The 22,340-nt window shown below is 42.5% G+C and overlaps 13 protein-coding genes across 13 annotated transcripts; 8 read left to right on the forward strand and 5 right to left on the reverse strand.

The window, feature by feature from the left end:
- Nucleotides 1–36: 36 nt before the first annotated feature.
- ARK1 (Serine/threonine-protein kinase ark1) lies at nucleotides 37–1,035 on the forward strand (the record flags this gene model as incomplete). Its single annotated transcript, XM_038922315.1, has 1 exon — nucleotides 37–1,035. The coding sequence occupies one exon, from the start codon at nucleotides 37–39 to the stop codon at nucleotides 1,033–1,035; it is 999 nt and encodes a 332-aa protein (XP_038778243.1).
- A 48-nt stretch (nucleotides 1,036–1,083) lies between these two features.
- FOA43_002012 (uncharacterized protein) lies at nucleotides 1,084–2,826 on the reverse strand (the record flags this gene model as incomplete). Its single annotated transcript, XM_038922316.1, has 1 exon — nucleotides 1,084–2,826. One exon carries the CDS (start codon nucleotides 2,824–2,826, stop codon nucleotides 1,084–1,086), a length of 1,743 nt encoding a protein of 580 aa, XP_038778244.1.
- Nucleotides 2,827–3,216: 390 nt separating this feature from the next.
- On the forward strand, nucleotides 3,217–5,091 carry FOA43_002013 (uncharacterized protein; the record flags this gene model as incomplete). Its single annotated transcript, XM_038922317.1, has 1 exon — nucleotides 3,217–5,091. The coding sequence occupies one exon, from the start codon at nucleotides 3,217–3,219 to the stop codon at nucleotides 5,089–5,091; it is 1,875 nt and encodes a 624-aa protein (XP_038778245.1).
- A 50-nt stretch (nucleotides 5,092–5,141) lies between these two features.
- Nucleotides 5,142–5,687, reverse strand: NIP7 (ribosome biosynthesis protein nip7; the record flags this gene model as incomplete). The annotated part of the gene is made up of 1 exon (XM_038922318.1): nucleotides 5,142–5,687. One exon carries the CDS (start codon nucleotides 5,685–5,687, stop codon nucleotides 5,142–5,144), a length of 546 nt encoding a protein of 181 aa, XP_038778246.1.
- Nucleotides 5,688–6,081: 394 nt separating this feature from the next.
- On the forward strand, nucleotides 6,082–7,658 carry FOA43_002015 (uncharacterized protein; the record flags this gene model as incomplete). Its single annotated transcript, XM_038922319.1, has 3 exons — nucleotides 6,082–6,087; nucleotides 6,193–6,200; nucleotides 6,278–7,658. 3 exons carry the CDS (start codon nucleotides 6,082–6,084, stop codon nucleotides 7,656–7,658), a joined length of 1,395 nt encoding a protein of 464 aa, XP_038778247.1.
- A 1,279-nt stretch (nucleotides 7,659–8,937) lies between these two features.
- Nucleotides 8,938–10,950, forward strand: FOA43_002016 (uncharacterized protein; the record flags this gene model as incomplete). Its single annotated transcript, XM_038922320.1, has 1 exon — nucleotides 8,938–10,950. One exon carries the CDS (start codon nucleotides 8,938–8,940, stop codon nucleotides 10,948–10,950), a length of 2,013 nt encoding a protein of 670 aa, XP_038778248.1.
- A 407-nt stretch (nucleotides 10,951–11,357) lies between these two features.
- Nucleotides 11,358–12,494, forward strand: ARO3 (3-deoxy-7-phosphoheptulonate synthase; the record flags this gene model as incomplete). The annotated part of the gene is made up of 1 exon (XM_038922321.1): nucleotides 11,358–12,494. One exon carries the CDS (start codon nucleotides 11,358–11,360, stop codon nucleotides 12,492–12,494), a length of 1,137 nt encoding a protein of 378 aa, XP_038778249.1.
- Nucleotides 12,495–12,566: 72 nt separating this feature from the next.
- On the reverse strand, nucleotides 12,567–14,108 carry FOA43_002018 (uncharacterized protein; the record flags this gene model as incomplete). Its single annotated transcript, XM_038922322.1, has 1 exon — nucleotides 12,567–14,108. One exon carries the CDS (start codon nucleotides 14,106–14,108, stop codon nucleotides 12,567–12,569), a length of 1,542 nt encoding a protein of 513 aa, XP_038778250.1.
- A 212-nt stretch (nucleotides 14,109–14,320) lies between these two features.
- Nucleotides 14,321–16,222, forward strand: FOA43_002019 (uncharacterized protein; the record flags this gene model as incomplete). The annotated part of the gene is made up of 1 exon (XM_038922323.1): nucleotides 14,321–16,222. The coding sequence occupies one exon, from the start codon at nucleotides 14,321–14,323 to the stop codon at nucleotides 16,220–16,222; it is 1,902 nt and encodes a 633-aa protein (XP_038778251.1).
- Nucleotides 16,223–16,461: 239 nt separating this feature from the next.
- On the forward strand, nucleotides 16,462–17,268 carry FOA43_002020 (uncharacterized protein; the record flags this gene model as incomplete). The annotated part of the gene is made up of 1 exon (XM_038922324.1): nucleotides 16,462–17,268. The coding sequence occupies one exon, from the start codon at nucleotides 16,462–16,464 to the stop codon at nucleotides 17,266–17,268; it is 807 nt and encodes a 268-aa protein (XP_038778252.1).
- Nucleotides 17,269–17,399: 131 nt separating this feature from the next.
- FOA43_002021 (uncharacterized protein) lies at nucleotides 17,400–18,512 on the reverse strand (the record flags this gene model as incomplete). The annotated part of the gene is made up of 1 exon (XM_038922325.1): nucleotides 17,400–18,512. The coding sequence occupies one exon, from the start codon at nucleotides 18,510–18,512 to the stop codon at nucleotides 17,400–17,402; it is 1,113 nt and encodes a 370-aa protein (XP_038778253.1).
- A 252-nt stretch (nucleotides 18,513–18,764) lies between these two features.
- FOA43_002022 (uncharacterized protein) lies at nucleotides 18,765–19,943 on the forward strand (the record flags this gene model as incomplete). The annotated part of the gene is made up of 2 exons (XM_038922326.1): nucleotides 18,765–18,993; nucleotides 19,159–19,943. The coding sequence occupies 2 exons, from the start codon at nucleotides 18,765–18,767 to the stop codon at nucleotides 19,941–19,943; spliced, it is 1,014 nt and encodes a 337-aa protein (XP_038778254.1).
- A 68-nt stretch (nucleotides 19,944–20,011) lies between these two features.
- Nucleotides 20,012–22,066, reverse strand: FOA43_002023 (uncharacterized protein; the record flags this gene model as incomplete). The annotated part of the gene is made up of 1 exon (XM_038922327.1): nucleotides 20,012–22,066. The coding sequence occupies one exon, from the start codon at nucleotides 22,064–22,066 to the stop codon at nucleotides 20,012–20,014; it is 2,055 nt and encodes a 684-aa protein (XP_038778255.1).
- Nucleotides 22,067–22,340: the final 274 nt, after the last annotated feature.

The following is a 22,340-nucleotide window of genomic DNA, read 5'->3' on the forward strand; positions in this document are numbered from 1 at the left end:
TTCTTCAATATTGCTTGATTTTTTGGTGGCTCTGAAATGCCAAAGTTTCAGTCGACTTTAGGAAAGTCGGCGCATTCTTGGAACCCAATGGGTAACCCAGTGGGTAACGCGACGGGTACGACTAATGTTACAAACAACGAACCTAGTAGTGGTACTGCCGAGAGCGTGTTCAAGAGGTTGAGCACGCGTCATAAGTCTAGAACAACGCTTTCTTTTCGCAAAAAATGGACTCCTGAAGACTTTGAGATGGGCAAGAAACTTGGCAAGGGCAAGTTCGGTCGCGTCTATTGTGTCAGGGAAAAACAAAGTGGATACATTTGCGCTTTGAAGGTGATGAGCAAAGAAGAGATAGTTTCATATAAGGTTGAGAAGCAGTTTGTCCGCGAAATCGAGATACAGGCCAATTTACGCCATTCCAACTGCCTTCGGTTGTATGGCTGGTTTTATGACGATAAAAACGTGTATCTGATTCTCGAGTACGCGGCAAAGGGAGAGCTATATCAACAGCTAAAGAAGTGTCAGCGATTTGACGAAGCTAGAACTTCGTACTACATATATCAAGTGGCAAGTGCACTTAGCTATCTTCACAAGAAACATATTATTCATAGGGACTTGAAACCGGAGAACATATTGATGCATTTTCACAACCAAGTGAAATTATCAGACTTTGGATGGTCTGTATATGCTCCCCAGGACAGACGCAGGACGACCATGTGCGGTACGTTGGACTATCTACCTCCAGAGATGGTGGAAGCCAAGAGTCACAACGAAAAAGTGGATGTTTGGGCACTTGGCGTGTTAATGTACGAGCTTTTGGTGGGGAAACCACCTTTTGAAGACGAGCATTCCAGTATTACCTACAAAAGAATCGCTAAAGTTGATCTCCAAATCCCTCATTTCGTCTCTACTGATGCAACAGATTTGATCAAAAAACTTTTGAGGTATGATCCTGCTAAGAGACTCAGCCTTCAGGATCTTCCTAACCATCCTTGGATAACCAGGAACAGATCCCAATGGCAAAAGTTAAGAGAATAACCACAAATATCTTTGCTATATACATGCATAATATAAAGAGTAGATAGATCATCCTAATCTCCTATTATTTCTTAGAACTTTAGGCAACCCTTTAACATGGGATTTGTCCTGATCGTTGATAATAAGAAACACTCTTCCACTCTGATTCATTCTTCCTGTTCGACCTGCTCTATGAACAAGATCTGAAGAGTTGTGAGGAACATCCAACAAAACCACGTTACGAATTCCTGTAAAGTTCAATCCTCTCGAGAGAAGGTCAGTACATATTAGCACTTTAAGCACCGATCTCTCAGGATCAGTGAGGTCTTTGGGTGGGTCTATAAAGGTCTGCACTTTGGCCTTTCTGTCATCTGTAGTATCATCACCACTGATGTAGACGACATCATGGCCATATTTTTCATGTAGTCTGCAGGCTACCTTTTCACAGTCGTCTTTATTGTTCACAAACACAATGACTCTTTTTTCGAAACCTCTCTCACTTCCATCACAATGAATTGCATACAAAGTCTGAGCCAAAGCCTTCATTTTAGAGCCTTTATAAGGCGAGACGCTTGCATTAATCACCCTAAATTCGATAGATTTTGGCAGCTTATGCAAAGACGGTGTAGACACAGAAATTGCATCGGGGAAAAGTTTATGGATGGTACTATTGAACTGAGAGGGAATAGTTGCAGAGGCAAACACTAAGGTGTTCAAGTTACACATGTTCTTGGTCACATTATAGGTGTCTTGAACAAACGATTCATCCATCAAAGTATCTGCTTCATCGACTACACAGAACTTCACTGAGCCTAATAGAGCTCGAGGATTTCTAACTGAGTCATACCTAGTTAGAGAAAGAAGCTTAGGTGGGGTCGTCACCAGAACATCGATACCCTGTCTAAAAGCCTGGATAAAAACCTTAAAATTAGAGTCTGTATCCCATTTGAAGAGCTTGGTTCCAAGCGTCGCTTCTGTATGTTCCACCGTTGAATATACTTGATCCACCAATTCATGAGTAGGTACAAGAACGATACTTCTGATTCCTGTTCGATGGCGTCTATGTGATGTAGGTTTGTGTTTTTTAGCGAACTCTACGGCCTCTGAGTCAGCATTGACATCGGCTTCATTGACCTCTGCCCCAGCCTTGACGTCAGCTTCATTGAGCTCTGCCTCAGCATTAACCTCATCAGCTTCATTGAGCTCTGCCTCAGCATTAACCTCATCAGCTTCATTGAGCTCTGCCTCAGCATTAACCTCATCAGCTTCATTGAGCTCTGCCTCAGCCTTGACGTCAGCTTCATTGACATCAGCCTCATTGACCTCATCAGCTTCATTGACCTCCGCCTCAGCATCGACCTCTGCCTCAGCACCCACCTCCTTGCGATCAACAATCACATACTCTTCACCCCTCTTAACATCTTCCAATCTTAAATACTGAAACAACGGTGCCAAATATGCCCAGGTCTTACCTGACCCAGTCTCGGCCGCTAATGTAAAGACCTTCAAGAACTCTCCGGCCGATCTCTTAGCATTGATCATCTTAATAGCTGCAGTCTGTATCGGTGTGGGACGAATAATCAACCCATTCAACTCACCTTCAGTCTTTTTCTTCTTGTCCGAGTTGATATAGTTCTGACTTCGGAGAACAGTATGTGCTTTGATCTCTTGAAGAAGTGCAGATCTTATCTCTGGCAAGATCTTAAGCTCTCGGAAATCATCCACCTTTGACACCAATCGGGCAATTCCTTCGCGGCTTTTCTCATCTGGAAGCTTCAAACTTGGATAACTGCCAAATTTATAAGGAGGCATACTCTCTGAGGGTGAAGATTGTGGCTTTTTTTGTCTCTTATCCTTAGATGAAGGTATGCTAGCTCTTCTAACCCTCACAAACCGTGTACGCTTTGATGCATATCGAACTGAAATACGCGGTGCTAAAACATTTAGGTCACTCAGACCAACACAACCCTTAAACATGACTCAAACATCAACAACTGCTACCGCCCAAGAGAAGTTCCGTAGAGTGAGCTAACTAGGGATTTCATCTATATAGTCCGAATTTTTCTCTTCTTCTATGATTATGTAACCACTACCAAGAAAATTTTTTTTCATCGCTGAAGAGAGAGAGAGAGAGAGCATCCAAGAGCATCACAAGAGGTTGAAAGGGAAGAACAGCTGGAATATTGGCGATATCGTTTAACTATGTCCTCCCTTACAGACTTGATATCTCAGATGCAGATATTTTCTGCATCGGATTCTCACAGCCAGGTTCTTCAAGCCGGAAGGAAGGTTCTTATTCAAGATGCTCACAATTTGGGTGCGTTGAAGCAATGCCTAGTGGCACTTATCAATATGGACAAGTACGAGGCTGCTTTGAAAATGATGGATGAATACAAGGAGCTTTTGAAGACTGATGATTCTTCTGATAAATTGCTTCTTCTTGAAAAAGCATACATATATTACAAGACCAACAATGGTGCCAAATTGGAGTCATTGATCCCATTGGCCAAAGGTATTAGAGGCTTCCAGCATATCCTTGCGCAATACTACTATCGTATTGGAAGGAATGAAGATGCATTAAAGTTGTACCAGATACTTTTACAACATCCAGGAGCCGAAGAAAGTGACCTGAGTGTTAATGAAACAGCCATTCTGTCTCAAATAAAGCATGAAGATTCTTCTGTCTCGATTCCTTTAATGTCCCGAAATGCCTTCGGTTCTTACGATCTAATATCAAATAAGGCTTTGATTAAATTGTTTGAGCACAACTACTCAGAGTCGCTACAATTGCTTGAAAAGGCATTGAAAATGGCCGAGGAGACTCTTAAAAACTACGATTCCGATTCCAGAGCTGCTGAATTGATTCCCATTCATGTGCAAATTGCATACGTGAACCAGTTACTAGGAAATGCGGATAAGGCAGAACAGATCTTGGCGCAATTTGATGTTACAACGGTGAAAGATCAAGTACTGAAGCTCATTATTACCAACAATTTGATCTCTTTAAAAGATTCTGATCGTTGCAACAACAATCCTGCATTGCTTTATCGTGAGATGGATTTGCCATCCTCCTTACACAACTCCTTGGATCGTCTTACCCTTCCTCAAACCAAAATTCTTCAGCGTAATGAGCTTCTTTTGGCTCAAAGAGCTGGCAAAAACCTTACTGATGTGGCCAAGAGGAACGCTGAAAAGTTCCCAGGATCCGATATGGGCCTCGCTTTGTCCACTATGGAAAAAACAGGTATTGAATTTGAAGATCTAGACTTTGAGAATAATGTTAAAAAGCTCTTTCGATACTCTATAAAACATCCTGAAGATCTACCATTTGCTCTGTTGGTCTGCCAAATTAGTATCGCTTATGGTAACTTACAAAATGCTGCTATTCTTCTAGAAAATATTGTGCAACATGATGAGCAGGTTCTCTTTAACAAACCAGCTGTGGCTTCTCTGCTTTACTATATATACGAAAAGTCGGACAAGAAGAAGTCCATCATTCAGCTCTTGAATAGACTGTATGATGGCTTGTCAATGAAAAAGATCTCCAACTCTGAAGAATACAAGCTACTCAAATTCTCGGCCTTCCAGCTTTTATCGATCGATGCTGAGAAAAGCAAACAACTATTTGCAAAGATTGAAGGAATAGAGAAGGAACAAGTTCAAAAGAGTGCACTTGTTGAAGCAATTCTTGGAGGATCTGCCGAACATCTACCTAGTGTTGAGTCCCTAGTGGCTGAAATTAACACAGATTCTTTAATCGAGCAAGGAATGGAACCTTTGATGACTAAGAACGTCAAAGGAGAGAATACAAAACCACATAGTAAGGTCATCAAACTGAAGAAAACGAAAAGAGAAAGAAATAAACCGAAAAAACTACCAAAGAACCTTAGTAAGAAGATTGACGAGGAAAGATGGCTTCCGATGAAAGATAGATCTTATTACAAATCGAAGAAGAGTAAGCATAATAAGACTCAAGGTGGAATAGCGGACGAGTCCTTGGACATTAACGAAAAGGTGATTGAAAAGCCTCAAAACGGAAAGAAGAGAAAGATCAAGAAGAAGAAAGGAGGAAAATAAGTCCAATAAACCTGTAGATTAATATATTTTGAAATGATGATGCTAAATGCTTAAGTAAATAAGGTGTCCTCCTCTCTCAAATATTCACCAATATCAGCTTGTCTTAAAGCCACTATACCGGTTGGTTGCAAGTTTTTAGCTTCAATGGTGGACTTGGAAGAGACACCAAAACCTAGAGGCACATCTTTCATGGAGAAAACCACCACACCGGAGTGTTCAGGTATATCCTCACTCATTTTGCCAACGTGTGCCTTAAGCACGTGATTTCCATATAGAAAAGGCATTTCTCCATTAGTTTTGATCCACACCTTATATTTGGCATATTTGGCAAGATATGGTAGCGATGTTATATGTAGTCTGAATTTTCCATGCTTAGTAAACTTTCCCAAACAAACACCAATAGAGATAAGGTTCTTTCTGGCTATAGCGGTGGCCAATTTCGCTATGTCTTCTCTAACATAGTACACTCTATCTTTCTGAAGCCTGAACACGTGAGGTTCATCGGGATTATTCACCATGAAAGTTATATTTCGTCCAATATAGGTGGCCAGCTTTTCAAAAACCACCTTTGTTTCTTCTTCCGTAAGTTGTCTCATGCTATTAAGAGATTATAAACGATAATGTACGCAGATAGTAAAGTATCTATTTAATATTAAGAGTGAAAAATTTGAATGTGAAAATTTCAAGATGAAAAATTTCAAAGTGAAAAATCTCAAAGTGAAAAATCTCAAAGTGAAAAATCTCAAAGTGAAAAATTTCATAGTGAAAAATTTCAAGATTTGAAATTTGAAATTTAATTTTGATTTTGATTTTGATTCGATATTGATTTTTCATTTTGTACTTTCAATTTCTGGTCATTTCTTCTATTCTGTTCAAAGATGTTCTCCACAAGTCAGGAAAATAGTAAAGATGTGGATAAGAATGAAAAATCATCAAATACTAGTGCTGGTCCAACACCAGTTCCAGTCATTGAGAAAATCGACGACCATTATGAGAGTGAAGAAAGAGGTCGAAAGGATTCTAGCGATAAGTGGCTTAGAAGCAGAAAAAGTGACTATGATGGAAAAGACTCCAAAAGACAGAAACAGGAGGTTTCGCAAGACAAGTGGGTAGGTTTTACAGTCTTCAGATAGAGATCTGGAGATTATGATCAACGATTATTAATACTAACATTACTCCCTTTTAGGCGTGCATTAACAGACGAAGGAAAACCAATGTTCCCAGAAGAAAAGAGAAAACCCAAGAGGAAAGTGGCATGCATGATTGGCTACTGTGGTGCGGGATATCATGGAATGCAAATCAATCCACCTAACAAGACTATCGAAGGAGACATGTTTGAAGCGATGGTTGAAGCAGGAGCAATTTCAAAGAATAACTCTAACGACTTGAAGAAATCGGGCTTTATGCGTGCTGCCAGAACCGATAAAGGTGTTCATGCTGCAGGTAATATGATCTCTCTGAAGATGATCATTGAAGATGCGGATATTGTAGATAAGATTAACGAAGCGTTGCCTGAACAGATTCGTTTTTGGGGGTATCAAAGAGTCAATAAGGCATTTGATTGTAGAAAGATGTGTTCTTCTCGTGTATATGAGTACTTGATGCCAACGTATTCGTTTTTACCCCCTAGACTGAACTCTCCATTATATAAACGGGTGAAAGAGATGCAAAAGAAGCATTCAGAAACCATCAGAGTTGACGAAGAAGGAGAGAAATTTTGGGTGGATCTTAACAAGAAGATTGGGGATGCTGGAATTACCCAGGAACAGCTTGACCAAATCAGCGAAGCTGGAAGAGAGGGAATTCCACTGACCATTCCGCTTGACATAGCCTCTAGAAAAGTCAAACAGTTGTCTCTGGAGGCCAGGCAGAAGTTCCGTGTCAAGCAAGAAACGTTGGAGACACTTCGAAAAATGCTTAAGTTTTATTTAGGTTCTCACAACTTTCATAACTTCACAAATGGCAAGGTTTTTAGAGATCCCTCGGCAAAGAGATTTATGAAGAACATCACCGTAAGCGATCCTTTTGTCATTGGACAAACTGAATGGATCTCTATCAAGATTCATGGACAATCTTTTATGCTTCATCAGATCCGTAAGATGATTGGTTTAGCCTCGTTAATCCTGAGAACTGGATGCCCAATAGAAAAGGTTAGAGAAGCATTTGGCCCTGATAAAGTGAATATTCCAAAGGCACCTGCTTTAGGTTTACTTTTAGAGAGACCGGTTTATGATGGTTACAACGAGAAGTTGAAAAGTTATGGACACGAACCTCTTACTTTCGATGGGTACACAGAAAGGATGGATACTTTTAAAAGAAAGTTCATCTACTCGAAGATTTACGAAGAAGAAGAAAAGGAACACACCTTCCATGGCTTTTTTGGATTCATTGACTTTTTTACGGGAACAGAAGCTACCAACAATGGATTACCTATTTTTGACTTTATTACATCAGGAGAGATTAAGGAGGAAGTGGTTGGAGAGAGAAGAAAGGACAGAAATGAAGAGGTGGAGAAGGCCGCTGCGGGTGCTGCAGCAGCTGCTTCTGAAGCATCCCAAACTTCCTAATTGTTAATGTTGTATAGTAATAGATCTCGGATGATTTAAGCTTTTTGGGTTGCAGATTCTCATGACCGGTCTCAAATAAGTAACAGGAAAAAAAAAGAAACAAAAAAAAGTGAGCTATACGCATATCGTATGATACAACCGAGGACATCCGAGGATCATTTGAGAGCGCCTGAACATTCCGAGAAGAGTAGAGAAGAACCAACCAAGGGAAGCCAGCACTTAATTACATGAAGACATATATATGCCACTTTTAGGAGAGTTTTTCATGATTCAAACTGCTCGTCAACTTCAGAAATGGCAACCTTCCACAAAATCACGCCAACTGGCAACTAGAAAAAAAAATTCCAAATCGGGAAGGTAGCCAAATCTCCTGATTAAAACGGTTGACAAGGAAAAACGGTACAGACCACCATTTCATAGTCATTTTATTGGTTGCAAAAATCAGACCATTAGGGTGCTGATATTTGGAACAGTCAATAAGCCAGAGCAAAAAATATGAGCCGATTTTTGAAATCACCCGAGTTCTTGATTACCCCAGATTATTTAAGCTAATGATATCGCTAACTAATCATATATCTTGACTTTGTTTCACTCTCCTTTGCCTTCTTCAAAATATCTTATCACTCCGTCTACAGCTAAATCAAATCTATTCATAATGTTTCCAACTCAACCCACTTTAAGAGCAGCTAGACAAATTGGTGCAGGAGCTACTCGTCAACAGGTCGCTAGAGACCTAAAAATGATTCCTCCATGGGCTGCAATAATGACAGTCTTCTTAGCATGGCCATATCTGATTGGCAAACTTCAAAAGAGGGGTCTTTTCCACGAATGAGGAAATTTAAATCCTTTACGTAATAGTCTCTAATATTATTCCTTGTCAGCTTATCACAGTCCAAAGTTCAAGAAGAAATTCTATATGTGTATATTAATAATGAATATAATGATAAATTAAAACACCAGCAGTGTGGATAAGGGACTTGTGAAAGTAGACGATCTGTCATTCTGCAACCAACAGTTAAGCGTCTAACCAGATGAGCTTACTGATGTACGGATGTATATATTCCCTTACGCCCCTTAAAATTTCACATGGAGATTTGCTTGACCGATTTTATTTGCTTGTTTCCATTAGCTCATTGAATCATTTTTTTCTCTCGTTTAAGTACAACTCTTTTTCTTTGCCTTTTTTACAAGATCTGGGTTCTCTTTTCATTAGATCGGAGGTAATAAGTTTGATTTGGAGGCTTCTTTATATTAGTTTGTGTTTGTTTTTTTGTTAATTATGGGCTTAATTACCGCTGTCACTCTCTTCGCTATTGCAGTTATCATCGGTCATAGGGCTCTTCCTGGAGTCAAGTCATGGTGGGCAGATTTCAACTATCGTTATAGAGTTACAAATGATCTTCAATTAGTCATTCCTATGGGATTGCAGGCTCTACGTCACGTTTATCAGACTCTTATTTCCCATAGATTCAACCAGTTCTATGACATTGAGAAGACGTGTCTCAGTTCCAAATACGGAAACAAGATCGCACTTAATTATATTCAGTTGAAGCAGGGTAAAAAATATCAAGTCGATGGAGACGATGCCTTCAGAATTGATAGATACACGTACCATCAGATGTATGATATCGTTCTCAGACTATCGTTCATATTAAAGAACGAGTACGGTGTTAAGAAAGGTGATACTGTCACCATTTACTTTATGAATAAGCCTTTGTTTATTTTCATTTGGCTTGCATTGTGGAATCTTGGTGCCATTCCAGCATTTCTTAATTACAATTTGAAGCACAATCCTCTAGTTCATTCTGTTAAGTTGGTCAATTCTGCTTGCCTTTTAGTGGATAGTAACGATTGTGAGGAGCAATTTATGGAGACCAGAGACGAGATTTTGGCTGCCATTCCAGATCTTAAGATCTTTTATCTCAACGATCAGGTACTTGTTCCAAAATTAGAGGACAATTCTTCTCCTAAATATCGTGAACAGGACTCTGTTCGTGATAGCGGCGTGAAGGCACATCATCCAGCTCTTTTGGTCTACACCAGTGGAACTACCGGTATGCCTAAATCTGCCGTTAATTCATGGAGAAAGTTGTTTTTTGCTGCATATCTTTTCACCGTGCCTATGCAAATCACGGAGAAATGTAACATCTTCACAGCCATGCCACTATATCATGGTACTGCGTCGATATTGGGCGTTGTACCTGCTTTCGAGTCTCGTGGTACCCTTTCACTAGGACACAAGTTTTCTGTGTCAAGTTACTGGGCTCAAGTGCGCCTAACTCACTCTAATACAATTCAATACGTAGGAGAGGTGTGCCGTTATTTGGTAGATGCGCCAAAGTCTGAAGATGAAAGACGTTGGTACGGTAAAGTAGATTTGGCGTATGGAAACGGTCTTAGAATGGATATTTGGACCAAGTTGAAGAAGCGGTTTGGAATAAAAGCCGTGGGAGAGTTTTATGCATCGTCAGAATCTCCATTTGCCACTACTTGTCGTGAAGTTAATGGAAACGGAGTGGGCGCCATTCGTAACAACGGATATTTGGCTGATAGATTTCTTACTAAGGCTATGTATACGTTGGTTCGTATGCAGAAGGATGACGACAATATGATTTATCGTAATGCACAGGGATTATGCGAAGAGCCAGCTGCTAATGAGAAGGGAGAGATGATTACGAAGATTTTGAACCCTAGAAGAATCGAGACTACATTCCCCGGTTATGTTAATAACAACGAGGCCACTTATTCGAAGGTTATCCGAAATGTTTTCCACAAGGGAGACGCATGGGTTCGGTCTGACGACTTGATGAAACGTGATGAAATTGGCAATGTATACTTCGTGGACCGGCTGGGAGATACTTACAGATGGAAGTCAGAGAATGTGAGTACTACGGAGGTTGAGAACGAGATTTTGGCATTGGACGATATCGAGTATTGCGTAGTGGTTGGATGTAAAGTGAAGGATCACGAGGGAAGATGTGGCTATATTGTGTTGCAGACTAAGAGAGATAATCAGGAAACCGAAGAAGAGAAGAAGGAGTTGTTAGACAAGCTTGCTGATAGAGTTTTCCAGCATCTCCCCCACTTTGCGAGACCATGTTTTGTTAGATTTGATCAGATCGAGATGACTTCAAGCCATAAGATCAGCAAGAAACGATTCAGAAACCCTGTCCTACCAGCCGGACCAAATGGAAACCAAGAGATCTACTACTTAGATACAAAGGGCAAGCAGTACAAGCCATTGAATGCAGAACTCTTTGAACAGATCATCAAGCAGGAGATTAGAATCTAGCGCTACGTCAGAATCTCCTTTAGTGCGGCATACATCTGTTATCGGAAAAATTTTCGGTGTCAAATAATATATACATCTTAGAATTTAATACTTATAGTTTGAAAATTTTCACTTTTGGATGACTCAGGACTGAAAGAAAAAGTGGTGTAAATAAACATGTCAGTAAGTATGGATAGATCGATCCACATAGGTGCATTGGTGGGCTTTCAGTGGGCTTTTAGTGGGGTTTGGTGGTTTTTAGTGAGGTTTTGGTGAGATTCTAGCGAGGTTCTATAGTGAAGTTTTAGCGAAGCCTTTAAAGAGGCTTTAGCGAAGCCTTTAGCGAAGCCTTTAGCGAAGCCTTTGAAGATTTCCGTATTCTCATTTTCTCTCGCTACTTCGTTCCTCCTCTATTTTTAATACTAACAATGCAGTCCTCTTCACACATGTTCATGGAAAACCCCCATGTGGGAGACAGATCAAGAGTGGAAGATTGGCGTATCACTGGTTACAATCCTCTAACACCTCCGGACCTTCTACAGTCGCAATACCCTCTTAATCCAAAGTGTGAGAAGACGATCTTGGAAGGAAGAGAAAAAGCATGCGATATTATTAATGGTAAGGACGATAGACTATTGATTATTGTTGGTCCTTGTTCTCTTCATGATCCAGTTGCTGCCGTTGATTACTGCAATAGGCTAAGTAAGCTAAGTGAGTCTTTGAAGAAGGATCTACATATCGTGATGCGTGCTTACTTGGAGAAGCCAAGAACCACTGTTGGTTGGAAGGGATTGATCAACGATCCTGATATTGATGGTACTTTCAAGATCAACAAGGGTCTTAGAATTTCCAGAGAACTGTTCGTTAAGCTCACTGAGAAGCTGCCTATTGCTGGAGAGATGCTTGATACCATTTCTCCTCAATTTTTATCTGACTGCTTCTCTGTTGGTGCCATTGGTGCCAGAACTACCGAGTCTCAGCTTCACAGAGAGTTGGCTTCTGGTTTATCGTTCCCCGTGGGATTTAAAAACGGTACTGATGGTACTCTCAGCGTTGCTATTGATGCTATCCGTGCTGCAGCTCATCCTCATCACTTTCTTTCCGTCACAAAACCCGGTGTTGTAGCTATTGTTGCCACCGAGGGAAACAAGGACACCTTTGTCATTCTTAGAGGTGGAAAGCACGGCACCAACTATGACGAAGAAAACGTCAAACTTGCGCAGGCAGCTCTAGAAAAGGCCAAGACAGTCAAGCCTGGTGAGGCACGTATTATGGTAGACTGTTCACATGGAAATTCTCAGAAAAACCACAAGAACCAGCCAATAGTTGCTGCTGAGGTCGGCAGACAGGTTTCTAATGGATCTACTCACATCTGTGGTCTTATGATCGAGTCTAATATCGTGGAAGGACGTCAAGACGTACCAGAAGAAGGTGGAAGCGATAAGTTGAAGTATGGATGCTCAATCACTGATGCTTGTATATCCTGGGAGGATACCATTAAGGTGTTGAACAAATTGGCTGAGTCTGTGAGATCCAGGAGAAAGGTCGTTGCAGCTACTAAGTAACTTAGTCATTATTTTCATGTCTTAACTATTCTATATATCTATGTATATGATTTGAGTATCTTTTCTTCTTCCCTACAACATATTACCTAGTACGGTAGCCGCCACTTTGACTCCTGGACTTATGTGTCTATCATGCCTTTGAAAATCTTTAAGAGTCATGACTGAAGTATGTTTGCACAAGTGGTCCACCTCCTTTTTCATTTTGGCCTTTAATTCCGAGTCCTTAGTAATTACTATTGCATTAATCTCCAAGTCTAGTGAATAAGCCCGTTTAGTGTAGTTCGAAGAGCCTATCACTGTGATACTCGGTTCACTTTCACCAGGCAGATTGATCCAAATACCCTTGGCATGGTAAGACCAACCATTAGGCTGATGAATGATACCATTCTGCCATTCTAGAAGTCGAACTTTATCTCCTCTTCCTGCTTTAGTGACTTTTTCCAAAAACTTCTTGGCATTGTATAGATATGCAGGAGGAACGTATCTGGAGACACCCTTGGATTTATAGAAAGAGTTCGCTTCAGGTGCTGCCGTTATGATATTACCGGATGCCTGAGAATGACATATTCTATCCAGAATATCTCGATGCATGTTGAAATAACCGGCAGTAAAGGTGAAGCTTGCCGATTTGTCGTCCAAAAACGACAAGATCCGAAGAATCGCCGGTTTTTCTGTACTGAAATCTGGTTCTAAAAGAGGAGTAAACGAAGAAACAGCATAGACAACGGTATCAGGAGCTGTCTCATGTAGCTCTAATAAAGTACTGCCACAATGAGACTTTAACACTGGATTCAACACTCTATTACAATCTTTAATGTATCTTTCCACATTAAGAAGAGGCTCAGAAGCCTTGTTTGAAGAGTTCCACCGCAATAAATACTTCTGCTTATTATCAGCAGGCAATAATTGGTAACTAAGCGAACTAACAGCATCTTGAACACCAAGATAATAGTCAGACATCGGCTTGGAACTAAAGATATAGTATCTATCTTGACGATTAGTGAAGTAATCTTGCGAAAGATTGGCACCACTAAGCATCACCTGATCATCAAAGCCATAAATTTTCATATGTTGCAATCCGAAACCTTCGTTGAACCGTTTGGGTATCAACATTTTGAGAAGCCCATGTAGTTTAGGAGTATGATATAATCGAACGTCAATTCTATCCCCAAATCGAGATACCAACGGAGCCAACAAACTGGCAGTCGAATCATCAGGCGAGTCACGTGTTGAACGAAGGCAATCTAATAGAATTTTCACTTGTAGCTTGGGAGTCTTCTGCATAGCGTCCGCTATACAAGCAACCAATTCATTTTGATGGTTTCCAATGTAAAGTGACGATAAAAAGACCCTGGATTGAGCTGCCCGAATCTTGTTTTTGAGAGTGGTATAGAAGTCATCGGGGTGATCTAGAATCTCGATTTGCGAACTCTTGATCTCAAATCGAGGTGCTAACGAATCAAGTTGATGAAGAGTGGCTCCTAATTGAGGGTTGAAACTACCATAATTGGAAAGAGTAAAGTTGTCTGCTTTAATGCAAAAAGCTCTTCGTTCGACATGGCATACGACACCTGTAAAACGATGCAATGTATTAGCGAAGCAAGTAGAGAACATCGTCTAAAGAAGAGACTATTAGGAAGGATGAATGAAAGGCTTGAGAATTTTCACTGCCGTATATTTTTTAAAGATCTCGGAGACCTCGAAGACCTCGAAGACCTCGAAGACCTCGAAGACCCCGAAGACCTTGAAGAACCGTCCTTTGAGTCTTTGTGCCTTACATGCTTTCTAGAATACTGAGGTTTTGTTTGGGTAATCACAGATACACGATGACTGAGAAAACTAAGGGAAGATCGTTATCACCTGGCTCTATAGAGTCACCAGCGAAAATGCGGAAATCGTCTAGAGGACAGTCACCTCAGGTTGACAGTCATGGTTTTAGGCGAAGCCAGGTGTCCGTTGACGCTGAAAAAATGTCGGCATATGAAAGAATGGGTGGAGATGGTAACCGATTGAACATGGACGGATTCCCCAAGAATAAAACCATAAAACAGGAGGACGATGATACTGACTACATTATTGATGGAAGTCTAAGAAGGGTAGAACCTTATTACTTCACTTATATGACTCATTGCAAAGAGAGGTGGAGAAATAAGAACATTTTAGATGTGTTCAGTTCTGAGTTTCGACTTTTCTCCAGATCTTACTATGAAGATACTATCAAGGATGGCCGTGTCTCCATTAACAATGAAGTGGCCAACATAGATAGTATTATTAGAAACGGCGACTTGATCACCCACCGTATGCATCGACATGAACCTGCGGTAACTTCTGATCCGATAAAAATTGTCCACGAGGATGTGGACTACGTTGTTATCGACAAACCCTCGGGAATTCCCGTTCATCCAACAGGTAGATACAGACATAACTGTGTGACGTTTGTTTTAGAGAAAGAAATGGGCATTAGAGCACATCCTTGTAACCGCTTGGACAGATTGACCAGTGGCCTTATGCTTTTAGGTAAGAACGGTAAGGCGGCAGATAAGATTTCACAGAAGTTGAAGCAGAGACAGGTTACTAAACAGTATGTGGCAAAAGTTGTAGGTGAGTTTCCATCTGATAATAAAGGTATTGTAGTTGATGAGCCTATTCTGACAGCTGATCCACGACTAGCATTCAATATAATAGATAAAGAGAAGGGTAAAGCTGCCAAGACTTTCTTCAAACGACTTTCATTCAACGGAAAGACGAGTCTTGTGCTATGCAAGCCACTTACAGGAAGAACCCATCAAATAAGGGTTCATCTCCAATATCTGGGATATCCTATAGTGAACGATCCTATCTATTCGAGTCCGAGAATTTGGGGGGACAACTTAGGTAGGGGAGGAGACTTTAATTTGAAAGAGGTTCGATCCAAGCTTGCTCAAGTTGGAAAGACAATGGCTTCATCCAGCTGGCTGTATCCAGCATCAGATGGAGAAGTTTTGAGTGAAAAGAAATGTGAGATTTGTCACGGTGAACTTTATACAGATCCCGGTCCAAATGATTTAGACTTGTATCTCCATGCATTCAAGTACTGCTCAAAGACTGGTGGTTATCAGGTCGAGGAGAAATTCAGAGTCAAAAATCTTAGTTCTGAAGTATCTCGGGAATCTACGGTCTCTACGGGATCTCCAGAATCAACGGTCTCCACGGGATCTACAGGATCCATAGGATCCATCGGTTTTACAGAACCTTGGAGCTATCAAACAGAGCTTCCCGACTGGGCCTTAGAAGAACCACGTAAATACATGGCTTTGGCTTTGGATGAGGCAAAGAAGTGTGAACCTACGACGACAGCATTTTGCGTGGGTGCCGTTCTAGTTAACGGAGGTGAAGTTCTCTCCACTGGATACTCAAGAGAACTTGAAGGAAATACGCACGCAGAACAGAATGCATTAGACAAGTATTTCCTCAAGACGGGTAAGCGAGACGTTCCACCGGGTACAGAACTATATACTACGATGGAACCTTGCAGTAAGAGATTAAGCGGAAATTTGCCATGCTTGAACCGGATCTTAGAGTTGAAGGATCATATTACTACATGTTACGTTGGAGTTATGGAGCCATCAACGTTTGTTATTAAGAATGTGTCATATGAGGATCTTACAAAAAACGGTATTAGTTATATAAAGGTGAGTGGATTCGAGGAAGAGGCACTGAAGGTGGCCAAGAGGGGTCATTTAGAGTGAGTAGGGGGTGAGTGAGTCGTTAAAGGGAGTTTTTAGAGAGGTCGTTTAAAGTCAGTCCTTAGAGCGAGCCCTAGAGTGAGCCTTAGAGCGAGCCTTAGAGTGAGCCTTAGTGTTCGCGGTTTACTATGAAAATCATGGAAATGATCGAAAGTGGCTCTTTTATACTTCTCTTCTTATTAATGCTCTTTGCTATAAGTAGTGTTATTTTCCTCCTAACAGCTTGGAGTGCGTACCAACTGATGAGTAGCGATTCATCTTCCGAGAATTTGCAGGCTTGTCGATTATGCCACTCTATTGTATACCAGTTTCTTAACAGTAGTTTTGATGAGACTCTGAGTCAGATGGACGTGGACAAAAACGATACGATTCCGTCTTACTACACACCGGAATTGCATAAAGAGACGCAGACAATGGTGAGAAATACCCTGAAAATTTATGAGGATGTGTTGAATGACTACTCTATGGAAGAACTCTCCATTAGTTACAACGGAGGAAAAGACTGCCTAGTAATGCTAGTGATTTATTTGGCAGCCATATACGAGAAGACGAGAGAAGGAAGCCTTATTAACTCAGTTTATATCAACAACGAAGAGGCATTTGAAGAACAGGACAAGTTTCTTGATAATACAGTGAAATACTATGGACTTGACTTTATTCCAATAAGAAGCGAGATGAAAGAGGGATTTGAGAGATATCTTGAGATGAAGAGTCAGATCAAGGCGATTATAGTTGGAATTCGAAGAATCGACCCTTATGGAGAGAAGCTGAACATTTCACAAAGAACAGACAACGGCTGGCCGGACTTTGTTAGAATTCATCCGGTTCTAGAGTGGAAGACAAGTGAAGTATGGTACTTTTTGAAAGCGACGAGGACGGAGTACTGCGAGTTGTATGACAAGGGTTATACGTCTTTGGGAGGAAGGAATAGTACAATTCAGAATCCCTTACTCAAGCAGAAGGATGGGAAGTATCTTGCAGCTTATATGTTGGATGATGATAGAAATGAGAGGTTGAGTAGGGTGAAGAGGAGGGAGGAGAAGCTATAAAGTAGAACGACGAACAAGCATAAACCAAACTACACCTTTACTTCGTCTATTACCTCAGATACTCATACTACTAACTTCAATTATCTATATACACGTAAGACAACGTCGCAGACGCAAGCTCCAAAGCCAGATCACTTCAAAAACCCTTCTTTCTTCCTATAAATCGTATCGACTCTTCTCGTATCATAGTTCATCCTACTAATCACTATGGCATGCTTGGTCTTGTCGTCTCCCAACAATTCCTCAGATTCTGGCAAAACAGGCTTCAAAAACCTTCTCTTAAGGTGAATCTGCTCGCTCAAGCTGAAACATGAATCGTCAATCAACTCCATGGCCTTCTCTCTAACTCTCTTATCAACTGGCTTGTTTGCATCCGGAATCAAAGTCTTCAACTGTTCAATATCCTGCTTCTTCCTCTCTTCTCTTTGCTGTGCATCCAAGTACTTACACAACTGGAACCGTGCATCCAACATCACTTTGTCGTCAACTTTCTTGGCCAATTCCGCATACTCCTGCTTCCTACTCTCCAATTCTGCCTCACTTATCTCCTTTCGTGCCCTACAGCTCAAATCCGTTTCATAGTTGTAGTTGTAAGTGGCATAAAATCGACCATCTTCAAGACTCTTTCCTCCCCTCATAAATCCATCTATAGCGTTCATTCTTTGAGCTGCAATCGCAAGTTCTTCCGTGCTTAAATCTCCAACAAACTTCGGCAAATCATTCTGAAACTTGGCCACTTTTCCTGCTCTTTTCTGGTCTCTAGCCTGCTTTTCCTTCATAATATCAGGCATAATAAGCTGCTCTTTACGACTCATATACTCCTCTTCTCTCTGTGATGCCACAGTATTCTTAATAACCCTTCTTCCAAGTCTTCTATGTGTCGCAGCAAAGTGCTCATACGGTAATCTGTCCTCCTTGCCTAATACAATGCCTATGAACTTCCTCTTGGGATGGAACGGATCTAAATAGTATCGAACATAACCCGGCTCTAATGCAAATAATGTATGGTCTTTACCAATACCAACGTTAGTACCTGGATACCAATTGGTACCTCTTTGTCTCATAATAATCTGACCTCTTTTCACCTCTTGTCCTTCGTGCTTCTTGGGTCCAAGTCTCTTACCTGCAGAGTCTTGCATATGGGTCTTGGAACCTCCTGCTTTCTTATGGGCCTCTCTCACAAAACTAAGTCGAAACTGCCTGGTAAAACGTCCAAAGGCAGACGCTTTAAATGAATTGAACATGGTACCTGCAGACTAGCAACTATTACAAAAAAGGATCAACTTAAACAAGAGCCTTCTAAACAAAAACCCGCTGAATCAGAGCCCTCTGAGATTAAGCGGTTTTTGCTTCCCTTGAAAAATTTTAGATTGTAGAGCCCCTAATTATCGTCTTACAAAACGTCGATCGTCGTTTATTGAGCCTTAAACTTTTGCGGTGTTCATCGATAACTAACTAAATGCTTGACTGTTCACTTCTTGTTGAATCCAGTAACCATGGAAAACTCGTGGGACGTCGTTGTAAGTGCACTTCAAGACTCTTGTAATGCCAACGAGGCAATGAGCCTAGATAATCTAAGCGATCCTCAACTTGACACCACTAAGGATAGCCAGGCGGTAGAGGTGGATAAGGTACTAAAACACCGGGACAATTTGGAGAAGACTAGGCGTATAATAGAAACGGCCGTGACTAATATTAACGGGCTCATAGAGATTGCCAGGTCGGGTCGAACGGGGGGTCCGATTGGGGGCCCCATTTGACTTGCAAATGGCGTTTCAACCGGGGGCCACGGGGAGGAACGTGCGACTTTTCCTACCGGGGAAGCCCCTGAGGGCGTGGCGGCTGTCGAATCCACGGAATCCGGGGAAGTCTTGGGGATCACCGGGGCAGATGAGATTGGTGGTTCACGCGGTGCCCGTGGGGACTCCGTGGTGGATGGGATCATCAGAGCTTCTGGGGAAAACGAGACTACACAAACCAGCAACCGTGAGGATACCAAGGAAAGTACAGAACCTGTGGTAGAAAGAGTGGCAGAAACCTCAAAGGGCCCAGATATCGAGGATAGCACATCAGAAGTGCCGTTAAGATCAGCCGTAACTGCCCCATCCCCCGTGATCCCTGCTGGACCGAAAGGTAAAGGTAAAGGTAAAGGTAAGGGAAAGGGCAAGGGTCCAGTCAGCGGACAACCACGCGGACCCGGTGGAACGAGCGGGCCCGATAGCGCTGGAAAGGGTCCTAGTAGCGCCAAAAAAATCGGTCGCTCCTACTACGAATCGGCCTACAACCCCAACGAACCAATTTTTGTGGGCTCTGAGGTGGCATTCAAGCCGCGACAGAAGAACAGCGAGTGGATACAATGCGAAGTCACCCGCGTTAATAGCGAGATTAAGTTTGAAGTGAAGGACCCAGAGCCAGATGAAGATAATCCACGGGGACAGACATTCAGAGCTGGCTGGAAAGATGTGATATTAATTCCCGAGGACAGCCAGAGACTCCGAAATTATCCGATCGGTTCCAGGGTGTTGGCTCGTTACCCAGAGACTACTACATTTTACCCGGCCGAGGTGATAGGCTTCAAAAGAGATGGTCGGTGCCGTTTGAGATTTGAGGGAGAGGAAGAAGTTGGCAAAGAGACTTTGGTAAAGAGAAGATTGGTGCTCCCGTATGCGAAGTGAATACTGTATAATAATAGAGCGCAACTACATTTACATCTAATTAGATCTGCCATTCATTCATTATCATATTAGACCAAAAACGAAATACTCATTTTATCGTCCTGAGATGTGGTTGCCGTAGTGGCCGAGGTCGTCGAGGACCCCGTAGAGTTATTTGATCCAGTAGACACGCTAAACGCATTGGAAGCGGCATCCTTTGTATTGCCTCCTAAATCTTTCGCGCCCGTTGCACCCGCCGCAGCCGTCACGCCCATTGATCCCACCGGGTGGAGACTAAAATTTTTTTTAAATATATCCTTTCTCAACTGAGGAGCCTGAGCCATCGGCTGCTCCGCTAAACTAAGAGGTGGCAAAGTTGTAATGCTTGGTTGTTGTTGCTGTAATCTTGGTGAAAAAGCTCCCAGGGATGCCCCCAGAGATGCAGATGACACGGAAAGCCGTGGAGCAAAACTTGGCGATCGGAACTGCCCCGTGGTGGAGGGTGGCTCAGCTGATTGCACGGCAGCGAGCATCGACGATCGTCGCGATGTGATAGAGTCGCCCTCGCTGCTTAAATTGCTGAGCGGTGTATATTCCGTGATGGAAGAGTTTCGTGAGGAAAGCCGCGAAAGAGGAGAGCCATCGGCCAACGCGGAAAATCCAAATGCCGGATTAAGCGCAAGCGCACCCTGCGAGCCTAAAGAATTGATAGACGCTGCGGAGTGCCTTCTATGCGAACCCGAACTGTAGTCATCAAGTAGCTTATGTTTACGTAACACAGGTAGGGATTCAAGGTTCGAAGTAGCCCCTGTGGCTCTCATGTCAACAGAGGCACTACGGCCGTACCTAAGAGGGGGTAAATGCAAACTAGGAGGCAATGCTGACAAGGCGGCAGAATTGCTTCCACCGGGAGCCCCAGCAGCGCCGCCAAAGATTCCTGTATTGAAATGCGGCGTTTGGCTGAAACCGTCAGATGAGCTGCCGGTGCCGCTGCTACCACCAGAGACACTTCCTGCACGACTCCCGCCGCTCTCTGCAGGGCCGTTTCCGGATCCCTCACTTCTTATTCCGCTTACTTTCACTTTACCCTTGGACTTCGCCTGGGTTGCCGCACGCTTCCTGCGATTAGCACCACCATTCCACCAATTTTTTATTGCGTTATCACTTCTCCCATTTAGATGGCGTGCTATTTCAGCCCATCTCTTTCCGTACTTTTTCACCAACTGCTCAATCAGCTTGCCTTCGTCAAAAGTGATAGGAGTTTTGTTGAGGGACGGCTTTAAATTCTGGTGGTACCGTTCACGCGCCTGCTTGGCAGTTCGAGTTTCGAGCAACTGAGAGATTTTAACCCAGTTGAGATTTTTTTCACCGCCAAACGTTTCTACCAGCTCCAAAAGCTGTTTATCCTCGTCGGGAGACCAGGGGCCCCGTCGAGGTTTTCCCGCGCCAGCGCCGTTCGCATTACCGTTCGCGCCGTACGCATTGCCGTTGCTGATGCCTCCGTCGCTGACATTATTTTGCGATAACGATGGAGAGAGGCCGTGCACGCCTGTGCCTGATATATCAAATGAACTTTTGGGTGCAGACTTTGTAGATTCATTTAGACGAATGAATGAAGTGTCCAGGGATTGAGTTCCCAGTGGAGGGGGTGGAACCAGCGATCCCATAGAAGACATATGGGACACAGAGGGCAGTGAATCCATATGAGGTAGAGGACCTCTAGGGCCCACGCCCACCGGAGTTATATGAGAAATTTGAGTGGCAGGAGCCAGTGAAGCAAGTGGAATCGATGCCGCCAACGGAGCCATAGAAAACATAGTACGCGAGGTGAACCCCCGTGGGTTCCCTTGCTGGCTATCTTGCAAGTCTTCTCGCAGTTGTTCTCTTGCGTTCTCCCGGTGAATTACCTGCTGGGTCTCCTGCAAATACCGCTGTGGACGGCCTTTAATGTTTTCCGACCCCAAGCTTGCGCGACCTTGGGAATCTCCTAGCGGATGTCCTGGAGGCTGAGATATTGTAAAGGCGGCTGTGGAGTGAAATGCATTGGAGTTGGTAGATGTAGCTGATCGTGGTACACCAGAAAGGTTCTGGGGTTCAGAGTACGCATGCGAAGGATCCTTTGAATATTGTCGGGAATCATACATCGGTTGAAATAACTTAAAACAAGGAACAAAAAGCAGCAAGGAAAAAATATGCTAAAAAAACCGTTCTTTTCAAAGTGAATTCCGACGCACCGCTTCGCGTTGTCACCGCAGAGCCAGTCATCCTCAAGGGTCCCGCGGAGTAGACCGACTGAGTTTGCCGCAACGTTGGGACGATCTAAGGAAAAAAATTAATGCAGGAATTTATGTTCATAAATAAAATATATAGCTTGCGTTACATTACTGTTCTTTTTCCCGAATACACCTCTATTGCTCC

Source organism: Brettanomyces nanus, chromosome 2 (genome assembly GCF_011074865.1).
Source record: "Brettanomyces nanus chromosome 2, complete sequence".
Lineage (NCBI taxonomy): Eukaryota > Fungi > Ascomycota > Pichiomycetes > Pichiales > Pichiaceae > Brettanomyces > Brettanomyces nanus.